Genomic DNA, 20,604 nt, shown 5'->3' with positions numbered 1-20,604 from the left:
TTCTGAATGCCTTGACAAATGTGCAGTGTGACAGCAATTTGTTCCTTTCCTACGACTTACATAAAAAACTACATGGAGCAACTGACAAAGAAGAAAAGCCTTTCTGAACAGCCCTTGGCAATTATATTGGCAAATCTTTAGTACACCTTTAGACTTCTTCTTTTCACTGCCATAATGTTTGAATTATCTGCTATGAGCAGTGACAAGAATGGCAACACTGCAGCTGATATTTCTCTGAATTTATAAATTTCTCTGTGCTCCTGCTACCTCTCTTATCTTCCTGGGAGGAGATAAGCAATTTTTACCTATTGATGTTTTTCTGCATTTCAAATGATCCCTAGCTCTTGATTTCCTTAATGACACTCCATCTACACTCATAACTTGTTCTATCATCAATATGAAGAGGAGTACAGCAGATATTTATTGCATGATGTTCACAGTCTTTTCAAGAACTATTCAAAGGAAGCTTTCAGATGCTTAAAGTGCTCAGTGTGCCCTACCACAAAGAAAAAGTTAAAATACAGGCTGTGACAATGTACAGATAAAAAGAGAAAATCACATAAAATGGCTTTTGGAATTTTTACCTTTAGTTCATTAAAGTTGAAGGAAGTAGTTTGTGAGATTATTCATGTTTTTATAATGTCAATAGGAATAAAGGTTAAATGGAAAGGAGGAGATAATTGCAAGGAGCCAAATGTATCATTTTTCAGACCATCTGTGAACAGAGAGTTGACTGTCATGAAAAACAAAAGCTGGCAGGATGCACAGCAAAAAATCTCTGAACAAAATGTCCATCTCACAAGCAGCTTTCAGACCACTTAGGACTGGGTCATAATGGAAGCTTAAACAAATATGAATTATGCATGCAATACTCGGGCGCAGGGGGAATGAAATTAAATTAAAAAGGCATAAAAATCTTCCAAACTTCCTTCCCCACTGCAACTCTGCAGCTGCTCAGGACTTAGTGCAGTAGGTCAGGAACCAAATGTTTCACAGCTCTGTAACTCAGGAAATGTCCAGTGAAAATAGCTTATTTCCTGAGTAGCCAGCTCCTCCAAAAAACTAGAGTAAGATATTAATTCAAAATAAAGGAATACATAAGTTAAAGCAGGAGATCCTAAATTTCTGCTAAACAGGAAGGGGGGAAAAAAAATCATTTTCTCCTATTCTTAATTCCCAGAGCAGGGATCACTCGAAGCAAAACTCTGATTTTCAAGCCATTGTCTAAGAAAACTGCAAGTAAGATCCAGCTGTTTAGCCAAATACCTAAAATGGCAAAGCAGCAATTTTTGTGAAGATTTGTGAAGCAGCAGCCCGGAGCAGGGATCCCATTTGCACCCCAGTCCCTCTGAGAGCCCAGATCAGGCACAGCATGGGTCACTCTGCCTTGGTGACAACCCCTGGGCAGCTCCTGGCAGCCCTGCAGCCTCAGGAAGGGACACTGCTTGGGGCTAAATGTGCCTTTTTTGGGTCACACAACCATTTTCAGCTGTGGGGTAACTCAGTGGACATTTCCCACACGGAGCTGTTCTAACTGAGATGTAATTTCAAGGCAGTTCAATGTGCAGGTCTCAGTGCCTCTCAGACCTCTGTGGACCTGCAGGAACAGCTCTGGCAAACTCATTAAAGTGTGTCCCCAAGAGGGAAGAAGTGCTGGCTGTCCCAGCTCCACATTTCTCACAGGAATGACAAGGAGAAGGACTTGGCTTGTCCAAAGGACCGGGGGAGGTTAACAGATCCCACATCTTTATTTTCTGGGAGCTGAAGATGTGGAGTCCCTGGCAGGAGGGGGGCACTGGGAGGGTCAGAACACAGGCAGGATGGACAAACAGGACAGGGTTTGGTGGCATCCTGTCTCTCTGACAGCTGATGAGGTGCCCCTAACGCAGCCCTGGGGTTCCACATCACCTGAGGAAGAACAGATAAAACTACAGTCTTCTACCAGCTGCTTGGATAAAGTCTCATCTTAATCTTCCCTTGGGATATCACCATCAACATTGGCTTCTTTCATGTCTGGGGTCAGAAGGAGAAAGTCCCACAAAGCTCTCCCAGCACAGGAATGAGATGTTATAGCCCAGAAAACTACTGGAGTGCAGGATTACTATTATAAACAGCATTCTTTATGGAACCACGCTGAAAATCAACTGCAAAATTACACACATTTTCTGGTTTTGCTTCAGACATGGATACTTTCATACAAATGCAGGAAGAAATATACACCTTTCCAAAGGCCAGCGTGTAGCCACTGATGCAATTTGAGGCGTTTAGCACAGCACAGGACTGGATTACCCAGCCAGCCACACAATGCAGAATCCAGCTCAAAATCACATCAGAGGTTGTTTGCTTGCCTTTCACACAACACAGCAAGGAAATCTCTCCCTGCCTGTCCTCTCACAATGGAAAAAAGAAAGCAAATATTTCCCCTACAAGCCTCACTTAATTCCAATTTTTGCCAAATCCCATACTAACTCAGCTGCTCAGAATCTCCACCTCAGGAAACACGATGGTGTAATGCCCCTTCATTATTCCTGCACTCAGAATCAGGGAAATTCTCCCTGAACGGGGAGAATTTATATATATAAATTACAATACAAATATATTTGTTTATATATAAAGAATAGATATATAAATGTATATATATAAAAATTATATCTATATGTGTATATATAAAAATTATATATATGTATATATAAATTATATGTGTGTATATATAGAATTATATATAGTATGTATAGAAATTATATATGTGTGTATATATGAAAATTATATATAGTATATATATAAATTCCATGTATTTTTATATAAAAAATTACATATATTTTTATATATAAAAATTACATATATATATAGTATATATACACATATACATGCACAATCAGCTGATACCCTTGAAAGCAGAACTGCATATTCGCCCCTGTGTGCAAGCCAGTGACAGCAGAGGAAATTCTGCATCTGTTTAAAGCATCCTGTGTTCCTGTGCACAGTTTTGCACCCCAGGGCCCAGCAGGGAGCTGAAGGCTGGGTGCACCTGGCAGCAGCAGGAGCAGCCACCGTGTCCCCTCCCCGCACACACGGGGCCTGAGCTCCCTGCCATCACTTGGCACGAGCTCTGGTGTTCCATTACTCCAATTAGTGCCTCTGCCAGAACAAACAAAACAAAAATACTGTCGCACTGGGAGCTGGCAAGTTGTTCAAATGACTGCAGAGCAGCTCCGCTGGTCACAGCCCAAAATAAGCCAAGCAGCTCCCCCTGAAAACTTCCGTGAAACTTTCTCATGATTATTTTGATGTTTTAAAATAAACAGACTTCATCAAGCTGTGCCTGGCTTATCAGAATGGAAAGACCCACACAAGACCCACTGTGGATCTCTATGAAACGAGAATTCCTACTTCCAGCTAGTTTTCATCCCTCTAATATTGTGAGAGTCATCAAGCAGGACTAAAGTGTGTCAGACTGAGGGCTCGCAGGACCCATCTGGCTCAACCTCAGTGCTTATACAGCTTTCTAGAGATTTGTCATGCTGGAAACCACAGCTGTAATTTACACAGGTCCCTTCCTGTTTGCTGCTGCAGTTGTGTTACAGCTGACAAGCTCCGACAGCACCTCTGAGGAGAGCAGAACTTCCCCTGCTCCTTCCAGAGGCTACTGGAGCTGACACTTTCACAAAAGTATTTCCACACTGCTTATCTTCAACCCCACTCAGCTGCTGTAAAATTGAGGTTTGGCAGAGCCTACAGTGCCTCAACCCAGGCAGTGATCAGGAATACAGTAATAGCCCAAAATACAGCTCAAAATAAATCAGGCTTTTACAGTGCAAAAGGACGACACACCTTTGTTCTTTCACTAATACATAGGTTATTTCTGTAGCTAATGCACTAGAAATCAGTGGAAGGTAGGCCACAGCTACAAAAGTAAAAGTTTTAGATTCAGAAAGGAACTGGATCCCTCCACAGCCAGTGACACGAAGGCAGGTCCATCAATGCAGACCTGTAATAAAGGCCCTGTGCCAAGGGCAGAGCAGTGAAGGACACCACCACCTGCATTTAGCACCCGCAGGAAATGAACAGAGCAGGTTTTGCACTGACTTCAGCGAGAATCTGCTGCAGCTGGAAAGGTCTGGGTGCTTCTGCAGGCAGACTGTGAGAGCTGTCAAAAGCAGAGGATGCCAAGAAATGGTCTAGTCAACAGTCACACCAGTTTTTCTAGCCTAAAACTCAGGGTAATTTTGATTAAGAGTTGCTGCTTGTGAAAAGAGAAGGAGGTAAGTAACTTTAGCCAAAGGTCATTTACCACCAGAGATGTGTGCAGTCGTTTAATTGAGAGGGGTCATACACTGATTAATCATATTATATATATATATATATTAAATACTATATAATAATCATTAATTAATTATTTATTAAATTATTCATTTAATAAATTAATAAAATCATTCATTTAAAAAATAACAATTTAGTAAAATTGATTTAATTAATTTATTATTCATTAAATAATTCTTTATTAATTTAATATATACTCATACATTAATTCATTTTTGAGTAGCTGCTTCAAGCTGTCATTTTAATCGCTCCTTTAAATCACTGAAATTAGAGAGATTAAACCTATGTGTCCTTCTCGCTAGCCCAGGACAGATTTTCCTATGTGTAAATCATTGTTTGTCAGAGATACTCCCCCAAAGACTCTTTTCTTCCCCTGCATCTTTCTCACCCTCTGCCTCTCCCACGTGCTTGACAAAACAAAAGCTGGTAGTGAGGCAGCCAGGCCCTCCTGCCAGCCTCAGCTCCCATCCCACTCCCATCCTGTCCCATAATGTCACCTTGTTCTGGGGAGAAATGGGACCTTCTCCGCAGCCTGAGGGAGGAGGAGGAGGAGGAGGAGAAGGAGGAAGGCAGCTTGGAGGCACGCTGGAAATTCAATGTGCCAGCTGAAATGGTGTGGCAGAGCCGTAGAAACAAAGCTGCTGTGTTCATTAGGGAACAGCTCATTTGTTTGGGTGGAAGTATTTGATTTTTGTCTAATATTAATCGTCCGCGTGGGGAGATCTTCACCCTCCAGCTTGAGCTGAGGAAAAGACATAAGCTTCTCAACGTTCTTTTAACCTATCTGGTACAAATGTTAAAGAGAAAAATACCCTCCATTAGTCTGGATCTTGAATTCAAGTTTTTGGTCAAAACAATCTCCTTGAGGCTCATGTCCAGTAGAACCATTTCAAAATAAAATGACTGATTTTGGAATCGATGACTTTTCATCAAGTTGTGTTAGACATTCTCAGGAGAGAAGAAATCTGTGTGTTTCCTATGCTTATGCAAGTGCTTCGTTACTGTTAACAAAAATGGCATTATTTTGCTATCTTGGCTTCATCCATACAACTGTTCAGAGATTTTAGGTAAAACTCAAATCTTAAGTCACAGAAAGCAGCTTCATACCTTGTGAGTGTTAACAGTTATGAGGGCCTGCAGTTTTGGTAAATGAACACCAAAAGGTGTCTTTTCTTTAAAAATCAGTGCGTGATATCTTACTAATGCTGGCAGTGATTCTGTGCAGAACAGATGTAAATAAAATGCTAAGGAATGGGGAAAAAAAAAACCCCAACATGTTTCAAAGACTTGTACAAAAATAAACCTGGGAAATTCACAAGTTCTAGAAGACACAGGTGGAAGAAATAATTCTCCATGTAAATTGTCTTTATCTAGTGCCAGGGTTTGTGTGGGTGCTGTGCAGATTACACTGCTGTTGCTTAACTGCTGTAACATCTGTAGGATTTCTGCAGCAAGACTGCGGGCGATTGGAGAGTATTTTGGCAGGAGGTTCCTCTCCCACGTTTCCAGTCTCACTGCTTGTTTTGACACTGGCTGTGTGACAGATTTGGTGTGGGGAGGAACTCACTCCCAAGGAGATGGGGCTCCCTGCAGCTGCAGCTCTACTCCAGGACTATTCCTGGCAAAGTTAAACAAGGGATTAGCAGGATACCTGGGAGGATGAGACCACTCACAGCCTGGTTTTCGTAGGGACTTTTCCACATTATGAGGCAGACGTGGGAGCAGATCTAAAGAACTTCTGTGTGTGTTTTGTCACTGATTAAAGCAGAAATCAAGAACCAGTTTTATGGAGGTGTATAAACAGAGGGAGAAGAGACTGCTGAAGCCCATTCCTACGTTAGAATCTGTTAGCATGGCTATGCTATTTTTATAAGCTGGGAAAGGAATAAGGTGTGCAACAGCCAATTAATGGTGACAGAGCACTTCAGCTGCAGCAAGCCATGAGCCACCCCTCACATGCCTCAGAAGAGAAATTACCTGTAAAAGACAGAACCTACTCTATTTATCCCTGCTGTGATTATCATCATCCATACAGGCCCCAAGCTGTGCACCTGGGCTGCCTTACCTAACTTTCTGTACTTTAACTTGGTGTTTCTATTTAGCTTCATCATGCTGTTAAAGTAAACAACTAAGATGAGAGTCTTCCCAAAGAGAACAGAAAAAATATGTTTAATATAGGCAGAGTTTAATATTTAGCCAATCAGACTAATTAAAGAATAGGAAAAGTAGCACAGTCTGGCATCACCAAAGCAGCTAACTGTAAAATAAGTGGAAACAATAGCAAAAAAACCAGCAAGTTAAAGAACACCTGAACCATCCTGACTTAGAACAAGGTTTCACTCACAGTTCAGGCAGGGCTCCCCTAGGTGCTTTTCTCAAGAGAGGAAAAGCTAATGTACGTCTCATGAGAGCTGTCCAGGGCTTTGCATACTTATCAGTTCATAAAATAATCCCTGCATGGGGACAGCCAGGCTGAAATGCCATGGCCAGAACTCTCCACAGAAGATAACTGCATGTCCCTCCTGGCTGGCTGAGAGAGAGTGTGTGAGCACAGGCCCTTGCTGTGACTCTGTTATCCAGTTTGACCCGGTGCAACCCAGTCACATCTGGGAGATGGGAAGTGGAGAAGGGCTGAGGCCTCATACCCCAGGAAAACAAAATAAAACAGCCAGCAGTAAACCCCAAACAACCCCAAAATAAAATAGCTAACAAAGTAAACTAATACATAAGCTTTCAAAAACAACACCAGAACACAAAGTGGCCAGAAGGCTTCAAGGAGCAGTGAGGACAGGAGACACGCAGGTGACTTGTACCTCCTAATATTCCACCAAACCTCCAACTGATTTCAGCTGCTGGTCCTGTTCTGCTTTGCCAGCCTGGTAACCTCTAACAACACCTGCTTGCACACTCTGGAGCCCAGGTGAGTCTGTTCCCTTTGGAGGGTCCCTCAGCAGAACCTCACTGAGCTTCTACCGATTGCCGAAGAGTCACGGACTCCTGCTCCTTCTGAAGCCTGGCCCCATGAAAACCATCTGATGTGTCCTACATCTGGCATCAGAAAAGGCAGAAAATCACAGGATTATAGAACTGATAGGGCTGGAAGGGAGCTCTTAGGGCACTGAGCCCAACCCTTTGCCCACATCACCGTGTTCCCCACTTCTGCTCCCTTCCCTGGCATGCAGCCTTTTACAGAATATTCTCATCAGCTCTCCAGCCCTCTCTTCCCTGAGCTTCACATGCACAGAAGTCATTTCACACCTCACCTCATCCCTGACTGCAATCTCACAACCTTTTCCAGCTCTCACTCTCTCACCTCAATCAGGATTGTTCATACCCTTCAATATCAGTGCAAATTCTGCATTTGTACTGTGGTGCCACGTCCATCTTTCCTGTTCCTTTCTTTGCAATTCCTGATGTTTCCTTTACCTTTCAGGCTCCTGCTGAGCACCAAGATCATTTCAGGAAAGGACCTGCTCTCATCCTCAGCCCTGAGCCAGTCCTTCCAGGTGCAGAGCTCAGACAGTTTTGCCTGGTGTGCATCACTTGGTATTAATCAACCCTGGATTTCATCTGCCACTCTACTCGTGCTCCACGTAGGAGTTCTGTAAATGGCACACGCTGCAGCGTCTGCAGCAGGGAGGCCAAGGAATGACTGAACAGAAAACAAAAAACCTCACCAATGCCATTCACTGCCCAGAGCTGATTCACTGTCTGCTCATGCCCATCCTACGAAACAAACGGCACCAGAAACCACCGGGGGAGAGAAAGGCGTTCTTTAGGAAAAAAAATCTCACAATCATGATAACACACGCGTGGGAAATGAATAAAATTTGGTCTAGCCAAATTGGAACTTCATGACTCTGCAAGTTTAGTACCAATCTCTACCATGAGTGATTGCACCAAGTTACAAAACAGGTGATTCCATGGTAAAAGATCTGGTTTGTAACCTTCAGTTTTTCTGCTCGTTACAGGTGGACACTGGATTACTCTCACTTAGTCTCCTGAGACTCAAAACCACACATTTTCTTATCAAATCTGTTGCACAGCCTTCTGTTTTTTACATCACTTGGGAGAATGACCTTTAATGAAGAGCTCGCTTAAACAGCAACATGGAAAAGAACTTATAAATGCTAGGAATGTTGTTTTTCCCCTTTTAACATTCCCAAGCTTTGATATTCCTTCTAATGACTGCATAATTGAAGATTGTATTTTCTCTCCTACTTCAGTATTATGACTATTGAAAAGCAGTGATTTCAATAATACAAAAGCAGTATTTTTTAATTGAATTGAATTAGTTCCTAATGGGAACTAATACTGGGAAAACCCAGTATTTTTCGCCCTTACTTTGCTTCCTAAACAACCTGTTAACGTACTGGGTTAATTCATAAAGCAGATTGTGTCAGTGATTTCATGCAGATTCTGACTCCAAAGGCAGAGAATATTCATCATTCAGATAAAAACTGCTAAGTACAAGTTAGTGACGGGTTCACCACACGGTGTGATCCCACAGCACACACAGGACAAGCACAGAGCCACACCCAGGGGTGCAGCAGAGGCAGGTCCTGATCTCCTCCCGTGACCAGGTGACACACCTGGCAGGTGAGGGGAAGGTGTGGATGCGTCACCTGGACTGCCACAGCTGGAAAAGCTGCATCCCAGGGCCTGGAGAGAGCCATCTCCTCTGGGATAGGGCCTGGTGGCCGAGCTCAGGGACAGTGGGGACAGTGCTGACCCAGCTGGTGTCTGGTCAGCAGTGGCGTCCCCAGGGAGCAGAGCTGGGCCAGTCCTGCTCAATACCTTTGGTAAATGATGCCTTAGGTTTTGCCTTCCAGCGTACCCAGGTTGTGCCCTGCCCTGGTGTGTGACTCTGAACTCCACACAAAGTGACAGCAAGCTCTCCTCACAGCTCAGGCACACACAACAATCCTTTCCCAGCCCCACAGCCAAGGGCAGCGCTGCAGCTTTGGGCCCAAAAAGCACAAACAGCCCCCAGCTGAGGAGAGCAAGCTGGGAGGATGGGACTGCATCCCCTGCAACTGGAATTGCACAATTCACCCCCAGCTGGGGATGGACCAAAGCGATCCAAGGGTGAAACTCCTGAGCCGTCCTGGCTGCAGCCAGGGCCGGGCTCTTGCAGTGCCCAAGGTGCATCCTTGGAAGGGCTTTTAATGGATCCCTGCTTTATTCCTTGAACCCTGCCCAGCCCCTGCCCCTGGAGCCTCTCCAGACATCAGATGACCTGGGTGAGGGCAGGAGGGCTCTGCAGAGGGGTCCAGACAGGCTGGACCTTGGGCCAAGGCCATGGCTGTGATGTCAACAAGGACAACAACAGCCCCAGGAGGGGCTGAGGGAGCTGGGAAGGGGATGGAGAATTCCTGAGGGAGCTGGGAAGGGGCTCAGCCTGGAGAAAAGGAGGCTCAGGGGGAATTTCTGGCTCTGCACAAGTCCCTGCCAGGAGGGGACAGCCGGGGGGATTTGGGATCTGCTGCCAGGAACAGGGACAGGAGGAGAGGGAACGGCCTCAGGCTGGGCCAGGAGAGGCTCAGGGGGGACAGCAGCAGGAATTTCCCCATGGAAAGGGAGCTCAGGCTTTGGAAGTGCCCAGGGAGGTTTGCAGTGCCCATCCCTGGAGGTGCCCAAGGAATTCCTGGATGTGGCACTCAGGGCTCTGGGCTGGGGACGAGGTGAGGATCAGTCACGGGCTGGACCTGATGATCTGGGAGAGATTTTCCAGCCTAAATGATTCTCTGGTAAAGTTTGTAATGATGAACACCACTGTCTTGTAATCTAAAGATCATGGGAGGCACCCAAGACCAGGAAGAGCAGTGATCCATCCTCATACAGAAGTTTTTTTCTCCTGATGTCTTCTCACCCGTCCATCCCAGAGAAGAGCCCTGGACATAGTGGATACAAAAATGCACTGAGCTCCACGGGGATCATTTACTGTCTTACACAGATTTCCACAGGTGATTTTGAGACTGGGGTGGCCAGAGCAGTTTCTTGACATCCCAGTGGGAAAGAGGCAAGTGCGAGTTTACAGCTGGGTTGTGCTCTGTCACACATACTCAGAATGGGCTGTGGATCTGAGCATGTCAAGCCAGATTATTTTGTAGACTTTAGAAAAATTGTTTATTTGCAACATAACCTGTGAGAGTACCCTGTTAGTGGAAGATATTGATATGTCAAAGGGCGCACAGCAAGAGAAGCAGCACATTCAAAATTCAAGTCAAGTATTCTGTGTTGCACTCAGTACCTTCACTCAGTACTTGCTTTCCAAGGAATATACAATATACACTCAAAATAAGTAAAACTGCATACCACCTTCAGACCTAGAAAACCTCATTTCAAAAAATAAAATCTTAAATTAGTGAAATTAAGAAGTGAATTTAAAAAAAAAAACCAAACAGACAAGATATTATCCGGATGCTGAGAAGATCACATACATGTCAAATATTAATATTCCTGTAATAGGCTGGATTAGAAATAATAAGAAATCAAACAACAGGGTTGGAAAAGGCTTTAAAAACACCCATTTCCCCGGGCAGGGACACCTCCCACTAGACCAGGCTGCTCTGAGCCCACACGAGCAGCTCCCCATGAGAACACAGAGGTGTGCTCTCATGTGCAGCTCCTGGGAAGCTGTGTGTCACCTGCCTGTGTCCCCTGTGTGTGGCACACCCCCTCACCTGGCGGGCTCCCGTGCCCAGCTGCAGCTGTGGCGATGGCAAAGGCAGAAGCAGGAGACACCGAGCAGTGGCTGTTGTCAGCAGTCTGCACTGTAAAGGGGAAAGATGGGGAAAAATTAACTCCTACAAACTTTTTATCCACCAGCAATGAGACTTAGAACCCTCAGTGATTCATGAACACTGCATTTATTAATGCTGTCAGATGATTTGCTGTGAAATAGAAGTATCATAATTGTATTTATGGTTTGTATTTCCACATTTATATATTATATGTATATATGTATAATTAATGTTGCCATAGAAAAAATGTCTAAGACACTGCCAAGGTGAGGAACAAGATATTAACCAAATAGGAGGGAGGAAAAAAAAAAAGAGAGAGAGAGAGAGATTCAGAAAAATAATGACACAGAAAATTAACCTAAACCAAAAATTATGTCAGAGAATTAAGCATATTTTCCATCTTCTGATAACTGGATTCACACATTTTCCCTGGTCACTCCCCAGGATGAGCAGAGCTTTTCAAATCTTGTCAAACTTTCTCTACAGGGAGTGCTGTGAACATTGTCTAAGACTCAGATAATATGACACTGCCCACAGTTTCCAGCTCCCAAATCTTGCGTTTTTTGCCATAAATGTGCCCAGTCACAGAAAAATACTATTGGTTTAATCCTGGAGTGCCCTGGCAACTTATTACCCAGGTGAGAAGACTCTGCTCTGCTTTTCTTTTAGTCCCAGGTATGAAACACCTGCCCAGAAACCTGGCCTGCAGGAGCTGGCAGCATTTTAAGCATTTTAAGCTCAAAGCCCTGCTAATGATTTCAAAGAGCCACGTGAGAACTATTTGAGGAGCTCCAGCTCTCCTTCTCCTCTTCAATTGAGCAGCTTTTTCAAATTTTGCAATGATTAATGTGAGACCATCTGTAAATGTTCAGTATTACACAAAGAAACAGACACAGTCACTCCCCATTGACAACAATGGGTGTTGTCTGTTTCATGATTACAGATGGTGCCCAAAATATGTCCCCTCATCAGCTGAAAAAAAAAATATGCCAGAGTCCTGAGAGTTCTGTGAGTACAGGGCTGATTCAATATTAGTCTCGAGCTTGGGCACATCCTGCTTGAGCTATTTCAGAACACTGAATCACCCTGAAGTCTCAACATGCTTCCATGCCTCATTACTGCCGCTGAAACTTAACAGGCACACCTCACATTTTAACGGCTTTTTTATTTTTAACACCTGAGAAGCAAGACAAACACAAGAGAACCAGATGATTCAAAGATTATTACGGCTTTCTACTGTCCTGCACAGATGACAGGTACAGTGATTAAGCTCAGCAGGTGTCTGGCAGAGCCAGCACACGTCAGCTCTCACCTCCCGGCTGCCGGTAGCGGAGGTGGCGCGGCGTCGAGGGCGACCTGCACGGGGACAGCTCTGCAGTGTCCACCACCGAGCTGCTCTCAGGAATGGTCCTGTCCACCGACACAGACTCCAGAACCCCTGCTTTAAAAGAGAATAAATGCCAGCACTGACGATCGTGCACAATTCGGTTTACGGTTGTTTCAAACAGGACCGCTCCTGTAACGTGAGATTTTGCCATTAACTCGGCAATAATTATCCTCTGGGTGGAGTGGAAGGAGTGGGAAAGCCTTGTGCCAATGACACAAAAGCTCATAAATAAAGAACTTGATGAAAACCAGCAAGTTGTCAGTTTTCAAGTATGTTGGATAAAACTGCACTTTCAATCAGGAGAATATGCAGTGACATGCACACATAAGAAGGGTACTTGAACTCGTAGGTTTTCTATGACCTAGGGAAAATAATCCTTGTTGAATAACAAAACATAATCAAAATCCATCCAATAAAGATGCCAAAGAGCACTAGAAAGCAGATTAGTCCATGGTGGAGTTTGTTTATCAGAAGAATAAAAGAAGGAATGGGATAAACACTACTTCCAAAATGAGGGAAAACAAGCTGATAAAATACATCCTGAATTTGATGTGAATGACAGCTCTGCCTGCAGCATAAGCATTGTGTAAATAAAGCTAAATAAAAACCAAAACTTTGGAAAACAAAAACTCTGAAAGCAAACAACTTTGAAAGCAGGCAAAGAAGGTGAAAACCCCAGCCTGTAAACGTACAGCAGTCACAGAGAATAGCAATCACCATAATAACATGTCCTGGGAAACAGAATTGTGCAGTTGTACTGGACTTAGAGTAGGCCAGAGCTGTGTTTTTGGAACTCTGGCAGTATCAGAGCAACAGGAGTACCCATTTCCATCCCCCTTACGAGATTTATCTTTAAAGTTGTCTTCATCAACATGCTGCATGCAACTGGGCAAGAAAAGGACTCTACTGCAGGACAAAGCTCTCTACCTGCCAATCCCTCCAGACCAAGGAAGCTGTTCAGCAGGAGATCCCCAAAGGGATGGGAGACTGCACTGACAGCAATTTAACATTTATATGGGCTTCTGGCCACTTCCAAATGTTCCTTGTGCTGTCCAGGTAATGCTTCCAGCTTTGACAGACCACAATGAGACACGTGAATAACTCTCCAACAGTGCCCACTGCCTACACCTGGGCAGAACAACCTGCTCTTCACCAGTGCACTCTGCAGTGTGTAGACAAAATGTTAATGTAAGAATGTAGAAAGGCAGTTACCTCTCTGAGATTCATTTTAATGCACAGCCTAAAGTTTGGCATATGCTGTGCTATCATCACACTGAACATGGCTAAAGTAGTGCACAAGAAGAATTTGCTCAACTTTGCATAGAAAAAACCTCTATTTTACATATATGTATAAACAGTCTCTTACGCAATTCATGTAAAAACATCCAGCATACTGGATATATAATATCCATGATTATGCACAACAGCTAACTTTTTGAAAGTGTAAAGCATGAGCAAAGAATACAGAATCCCCAGAGCTGGGAGGGACCCCCAGGGATCACCCAGTGCCACCCTGCCCTGCCCAGACCCCCCAGCAATCCCCCTGGGCACCCCTGGAGCTCTGTCCAAGCTCTCCTGGAGCTCTGGCAGCCTCGGGGCCGTGCCCATTCCCTGGGGAGCCTGGGCAGTGCCAGCACCCTCTGGGGGAAGAGCCTTTCCTGATGTCCATCCCAAATCCCTGGCCCAGCTCCAGCTGTTCCTGGGCGCTGTTCCTGTCCCAGGGAGCAGAGACGGGAGCTGCCCTCGGGAGGAGCTGCAGCCCCTGCTGAGCTCTGCTCTCAGGCTCCTCTTCTCCAGCTGAACACACCAAGTGCCCTCAGCTGCTCCTCGTGTGGCCCCTCCAGACCCTTGCCCATCCCCATGTCTCTCTTTTGGACACTCTCTAACAGCTTTAGCTCCTTCTGATATGATGGTGCCCGAAAGTGTCCCCAGGATTTGAGAGGCTGCACCAGCCAGCGGTGCTGGACCTGGTACCCCCCAGGACAGGGATGTCCCTCCTGCCTCCAGGCCACTGCTGACTCAGATCAATCTGGACATGGAGCAGGACCCCCAGGTCCTGTCCCCCCAGCCCCTTGTTCCCCAGTCCAGACACACAGCCAGGGGTGCCCATCCCAGGCGCAGAATCCCTGGTAAAACCCAACCCCGCTGGTGATTTCACACCCCTCATTTGCTGAGCTCTCTCTGCAGGGCCTCTCTGCCCTCCAAGGGGTTGACAGCCCCTCCCAGTTTAGTGTCACCAGCAAACTTACCCAGCACTCCTCAGAGTCCTGTGTCCAGGTTGCCAGTGAGGCTGGTGAAGAGCACAGGGCTGAAGACAGAAGCCTGGAACCCCAGCAGCAGCAGGTGCCAGCCTGGTGTCACCCCACCACTGCCACCCTCTGTGCCCATCTCACAAGCCCATTGCCCACGATGCTTTTATCCACCTGGGGGCTGGACAGTCTGTCCAGATGGATCCTGGGAGAGGCTCTATCAAAAGCTTTGATGAAGCCCAAAAAGATCACATTACTGCCTCTGCTGGGTCACCCAGGTGTGTCACCCTGTCACAGAAGGAACTCAGGTATGACCAGCAGGACCTTCCCCTTGTGAAGCTGTGCTGACCTATTGTTGCCAGATGAATACCTGTTTGCTCAGCTGGTAGGGAAAAGACAATGATTATTTTGTAAAATCACCGGCCTGTGGAACAGCATAATGGGGATCATGTTAAACATCAACCAAGAAGAGGAGCAGGACAAAACACTTTCATTTCCAGAATAATGTATTACTTTGGTTGTGCCAACTTGGCTCCAGATTTGGGAAAGCAACATCGATCCCTTGAGGCAGTCAAGTGTCACTTCAGGGCTGACAACCACCAGAGACCACTGTACAGACCCCTGAGACAGACAAACTCCTGGAAAGGGAAGGAACACACACAGATGACTCTGGGGGAATGATTATTGTATGTGTGTTTGCTCTGGGACAGCCTGTGAGCACACATGTGAAATACAGCCCCGGAGCAGGAGCCTTTTCTGTGCTCAGCAAGCACCACATTTCAGAGGAGACAGCCCCTCATCCTCCAGCTGAATGAAGAGTGGATGCTGCTTGATGCTGCACTGCAGTTCGGGAGGTTTTGTCCATTTTTCAGTAACATGATGCTCCCAGGTGTTTTCCTTTACCTACCAGGATAGTTCTCTCCATGACCTTACCAGGCACTGAAGTGAGACTGTTGGGCCTGCAGTTTTCAGGGTGTTATAGTTACATATTATATTGCTGGCTTTTTGCGAATATTAAAATGAATGTTATGTGTATAAGAATGGGAAATTTTGTTGTATTAACATAGTTCCCTGTATTTCTGTTATTGATGAAACTTATAAATAGTGGTATAATACATATATGTTAGGCTATGGCATAGTATTAAAATAAAAACTGCTTTTGTTTGTATAACCCAAAGACTGAGAAAAAAAAAAAAAATAGCTAGAGAGCTCCTGCATTTGTAAACTCTCTTATCCAGATGAAGACAGCAGTGAGCAGAGCTCTGGGGGAGGAATTTATTGCATTTCTGGTATCAGGGAATGTAAATCTCAATGGCACCAAGAACATTGATCTATTGGGAAGGGGGCAAGAGAAAACTAAACAGAAGAACACCAAAGATCCTAAGAAGAATGTATGAATATGTATGAGAATTTATGGATATGTAGTAGAGTTCTGTTTTTAAGGGACAATCCTTTGTCAGCAAGGTGTGCTCTTTTGGCTGAATGCAGAGACACCTGGCCCTATCTGTATACTTTATTTTTTTCTCCTAATTGTCTTTTTTTTGTTAAACTTTTAAATTCTATAAAAATTACGTGAAACTCGTTTTTCACAAGGGTCACCCTTCCTGCACTTTTCGAAAATTGGGACAATGTTAACCAGGTTCCACTCAACTGGGACCTCTCCAGATTTCCAAGATTGTTCAAATATTGAGAGAAGACTCACAGGGACATTAGCCAGCTCTTTGAGTATTCTCAGATGAATCCCATCATGCCCCATAGATTTATAGGGATCCAGCTGGTGCAGCAGATCCCTACAACTTCAGGATCAACTGTGCGTTTATCATTCTCAAGCCACAGTCATTCAGCTTAGAGCACTGGGACTCCCTTAGCCCATGCTGAAAAGAGGTAAGGAAACCATTAATATCCCTGTCTTGTCAAACTCCCTATTTGTGAGGTGACCACCCTCATTCTGGAATGGACCAATGTAATTTCTACGCTGCTTTTTGCTGATGTATTTTTAAACCCTCTTCTTATTGTTCCCCACAGCTCTGGCAAGTCTCAACTCCAGTTAAGGTTTGGCTGCAAAAATTTTCTTCCTGCAGAGCACCATCTCTGTGCTCCTGCCATGTCCCCCAACCTCCTGCTGGGCACACACCTTCCTTTTCTGCTTTACCTCCAGAAGAAGATCCCTGCTCCGCCAAGCCAGCCTTCTGTCTCATCTGTTTGACCTTCAACATTTTGGTATTGCCTCTTCTTGTACCCTTAGGAAGTGATGCCTAAAAAGTGACCCACACTAATGGACCCCAGCACCTTTGGAAGAATTTTCCCAGGGATCTTGATCACTATTTCCCTGAGCAGCCTAAAGCCTGCTCTACTCATGTCCAAAGGTGAAAATTTTCTGACACTTTTCCTCCTTGCAACAGAGATTTTAAACTCAATCATTTTGTGGCTGCTGTAGCAGAGATAGCCACCAGTTATGGTGGCAACAAATCAAGGAGGGCATTTTTCCTAGTCAGCTAGAAGTTGTCATCCAGGTTAAGTAATTTGAACTGGATCGTACCAACTGTGTGATGCTCCCACTTGTTTTCTGACATATCCCAGATGAAGTATCCCAGAAGGACAAGGGCGGTTGATTTGGGCGTGTCCCTTTGTTCCTCAAAGAAAGGATGCATCCTTTGGTTCCATTGTTATCATCCGGGCCAGGAATTCTATAGTAGACTCCCACAGAGATATCTGCATCCTTTCACTGCCCTTGATTCTTACCCAGAGGCTATCAACTGTGCCACTGCCAATTGTAACATCCCTATATTCCAACCCTTCTGTTACATAGAATGCCTCCCTCACCCTCATCTGCCCTGCCTATTCTTCCTAAAGAGTCTGTAACTGTTCAATAGGGCAGTTCAATCACAGGACTCATCCCAGTAAGATCATCACTTTTGCCAGTGATATCAAATCACTGGGACTGGGCCAAAGATGCAAGCTCCTCTTGTTTGTCCTTCCTGCTGTGTGTGTTGGAACAGAAGCACTTCAGCTGTGGTCTGTTGTGGCCAACACCTCCTACCAGCACTCAGTTCTTCAAGTTTTGGTGTATCATCCTACTGTCTCTCACTACCCAGGACTGGTTTTGTCCCTTCCCCCTTGCAAACTAGTTTAAAGCTTTATCAGCAAGTCCTCCAAGTTCCTATACTAGAAACCTTTTCCCCTCTGAGAGGTGCATCCCATCGAGTGTTAGCAGATCAGGTGGTTTTGACCATCTCATTGTCAAAAACCCAACGTTATTCTGATGACACCAGCCCCTGCTCTTGCTAGGCAGACTCCTAGAGTGCTACAGTGGATAACTTGTGTGTTGGAAAGGGATTTTTGTGTTAAACAATAGGCAGCATTCTGTAAAAACAATCCCTTGGCATAATGAAACATCTTATTTATTTGCAGGGCACCGCTAATTCATCAGTAGGGAGCAGACATAAGTTTTCACTCACATTTGTCTTACTTTGCATTTAGTAATCCTTTCCTTCTATCCTCTCATTAATTTTTTGTTGTTATAGAACTAGCAACTAAAATTGAGCTACATTTTGCTCAGATTCACAGATCAAATTCCTCAGACTGTATGCTAGGCCATGTATGACCATTTTTAAATAATAATTTTAGGAATTAAAAAAATCATTTTTAAATTGCATCGTTTTCTGTTTAGTGTAACAACAATAAAAAAATATTACTGCAAAGTTCTGTTCCAATTAAGAAGACCACTCCTCTGTCCCCAAAGGAGAAATAACGCCCACTTCTGTTTCCTATGAGACTGGAGCCACTTTCTTGCTTTGCCATCTACAACTGCAATACTCCCATCCCTAGATGCCCACACTGAGGTTTTTATCAAACAGCTTCAGCCCTCTGGAAGTAAAACCTATTCCAATGTGCACTACAGAATCCATAGAGGATTTAGGATTATCAGGAGCAATTAATCTATTTCAGACTTGTACCTTCTGGAGGGATAACCTGGTGACATTCCCACCACCTGGTACAAATGTCACTGATGTACTGAGCACATCACAGGCATTATTTATTTGCATTAGTGATGGAATCTGCCTGGAAAACAAGCCCTCTGTGCAAACACGTTAAAGCTGTTAGGTCTTTCTTTTTTTAACTTAATATTTAATTTCCTGTAGAACATGTTGCAACTCAAAAATCTCTCACCTCAGCAAGCACAACTGGCATCAGATTCTCTCTTCTGCCTTTTTCCTTAACACTGTGCAGAAGTGAAAGCATGAGGTGCTCTGGGTTGGAACGAGATGAGCTTTCAGGTCCCTTCCCACCCAGACCACTCTGTGATCCTCTGACTTTGCTGCAGCTCCTGGGAAGGAGCAGCAGAGTGCTGGGAACAGAGAGCACATCTCAGCCTGGGCCAGAGGAGCAGCAGAGTGCCAGGAGTGTCCTCTGTGCCCTCTCCAGCACACAGGCAGTGCAGACAGCGAGGAGATAACCCAGGGGTGAAAGGCCCAAAGGGACATCTCTGGCACCAAAAGGGTCAGGTCCCAGCTAAGAATCAACATCTCAGTCTGGACAGCAAATCTGGGAAGAGAGAGGAGAAATATTCCTGACTGTCCTGCAAACTCTAAAAGACACACGAGTTATCACAGAGGCAGAAGCCTCCCACAGCCTGAGAGTGTTTGAGACTCCTCCCTGGAGTTTGGATCAGATTCCGTGGTTACTTCCCTGGGGATTGAGGGAAAGGATCTTGGTGTGTGCCCCCACAACCCCTGGACAGGAAGATGCACGGAATCCTCGGTTGTTTCACTTCTTCCCTTGCTGTAACATTATCAGGTACCCTTAACCTCACACTGTGTACTCCTTCTAGTAGTTTCCTTTTTGTCCTTACTCCTGTGAGTATTGGCTCGTTTCAAGCCTTATGTCTGGCATTTCTGTGTCTATAAAATAAACAATTCCTTCTGTAATAGAGCAAATCAGCCATTGTTAGATAACTTGTGAAGGAGAGGGGGTTTTGGGGTGCTGGCCACCTCAGCAGAGCTCTGCAGAGGCCAGAGGAGGGGTTTGTGTGAGCCAGCTCACAGCTCACAGCGAGAGAGTGGAATACCTCTGCGGATGCTCCTCCTCAGCTTGTTGCAGAGGTCCAGGCGTGGGTTCTCCAGGCTGTCCTCGGCCGAGCCCGGGCTCTGCTCGGGGGACGACAGCCCCCGGCTCAGGTCCAGCGGCGCCTTGCTGCCCGTGGGCGGCGGGGACGTGGCCGGGCTGTAGCTCGAGGTGGGGCTGCTGGCCACAGATGAGGCCGAGAGGTCCAGGGCACCGATCCTGGAGTTCAGCGGGGAGGTCAGGGACAGTTTTCGGGTCCTGGCAGGTGAGGAGGTCCTGGAGAGTGACAGGGGAGGAGGAGAGGAGAACTTGCGGCAGAGGTGCGGCGACTTCCCATCAGCCAGGTACTCCCCTCTGTTGTTCTGGCTGGTGGCAAAGAACAGCTCCAAAGACCTGACAGTCAGGAACACAAGAAGAGCAAACACTGAACGGATCCCAGTGAAAACGCCTAAATTTTAAGCAAATCTGCATGGCACTGCAAACTCTGTGTGACACTTGCTCCTCAAGGCTGGAGCATACAGCTGAGACAGGCCCTCCTTAAAACTGGCCTCCTGTTTACACACTAATATTATAAATAACGATGCAGCTGTTGGATTTAGCTATTAATGCCTTTTTGTAAATTGTTTTCATATAGTACGGTTTGTAATCTTTTTTTAACTGCTTTTGATGCAGTATAATTTGTCAGCCTTTTATGGTTAACACCCCAATCTCTGTGTAGATTGTATATTTTAGTGTGATAAATACATATTATAGTTGAGGCTTTCACAAAACGTTAAAATAAAAGCTATGTGCTGTGTGTTATAACATTAACTTCTTCAGAAATAATTGTAGTTGTGAA

General features: G+C 45.1%; 1 protein-coding gene across 9 annotated transcripts in view; it reads right to left on the bottom strand.

Moving 5' to 3' along the window:
* Positions 1 to 20,604, bottom strand: part of RASGRF2 (Ras protein specific guanine nucleotide releasing factor 2) — a 120,923-nt gene that overhangs the window by 32,706 nt on the left and 67,613 nt on the right. For 3 of the 9 annotated variants that reach the window (XM_086868036.1, XM_086868038.1, XM_086868043.1), the window contains 3 exons: positions 19,771 to 20,159; positions 12,379 to 12,504; positions 11,007 to 11,096 (listed from right to left, as the gene is read on the bottom strand). In XM_086868036.1, the coding sequence (XP_086724162.1) occupies positions 11,007 to 11,096; positions 12,379 to 12,504; positions 19,771 to 20,159 (605 nt within the window). Of the gene's footprint in view, positions 1 to 11,006; positions 11,097 to 12,378; positions 12,508 to 19,770; positions 20,160 to 20,604 lie in introns of all 9 variants that reach the window. The other 6 variants (XM_086868035.1, XM_086868037.1, XM_086868039.1 and 3 more) reach the window with 3 other exon arrangements.

Source organism: Cyanistes caeruleus, chromosome Z, assembly GCF_971803275.1.
Source record: "Cyanistes caeruleus chromosome Z, bCyaCae1.hap1.1, whole genome shotgun sequence".
NCBI classification, from domain to species: domain Eukaryota; kingdom Metazoa; phylum Chordata; class Aves; order Passeriformes; family Paridae; genus Cyanistes; species Cyanistes caeruleus.
Note: the sequence above shows the minus strand (reverse complement) of the source record. Positions and strands in the feature narration are given on the sequence as shown.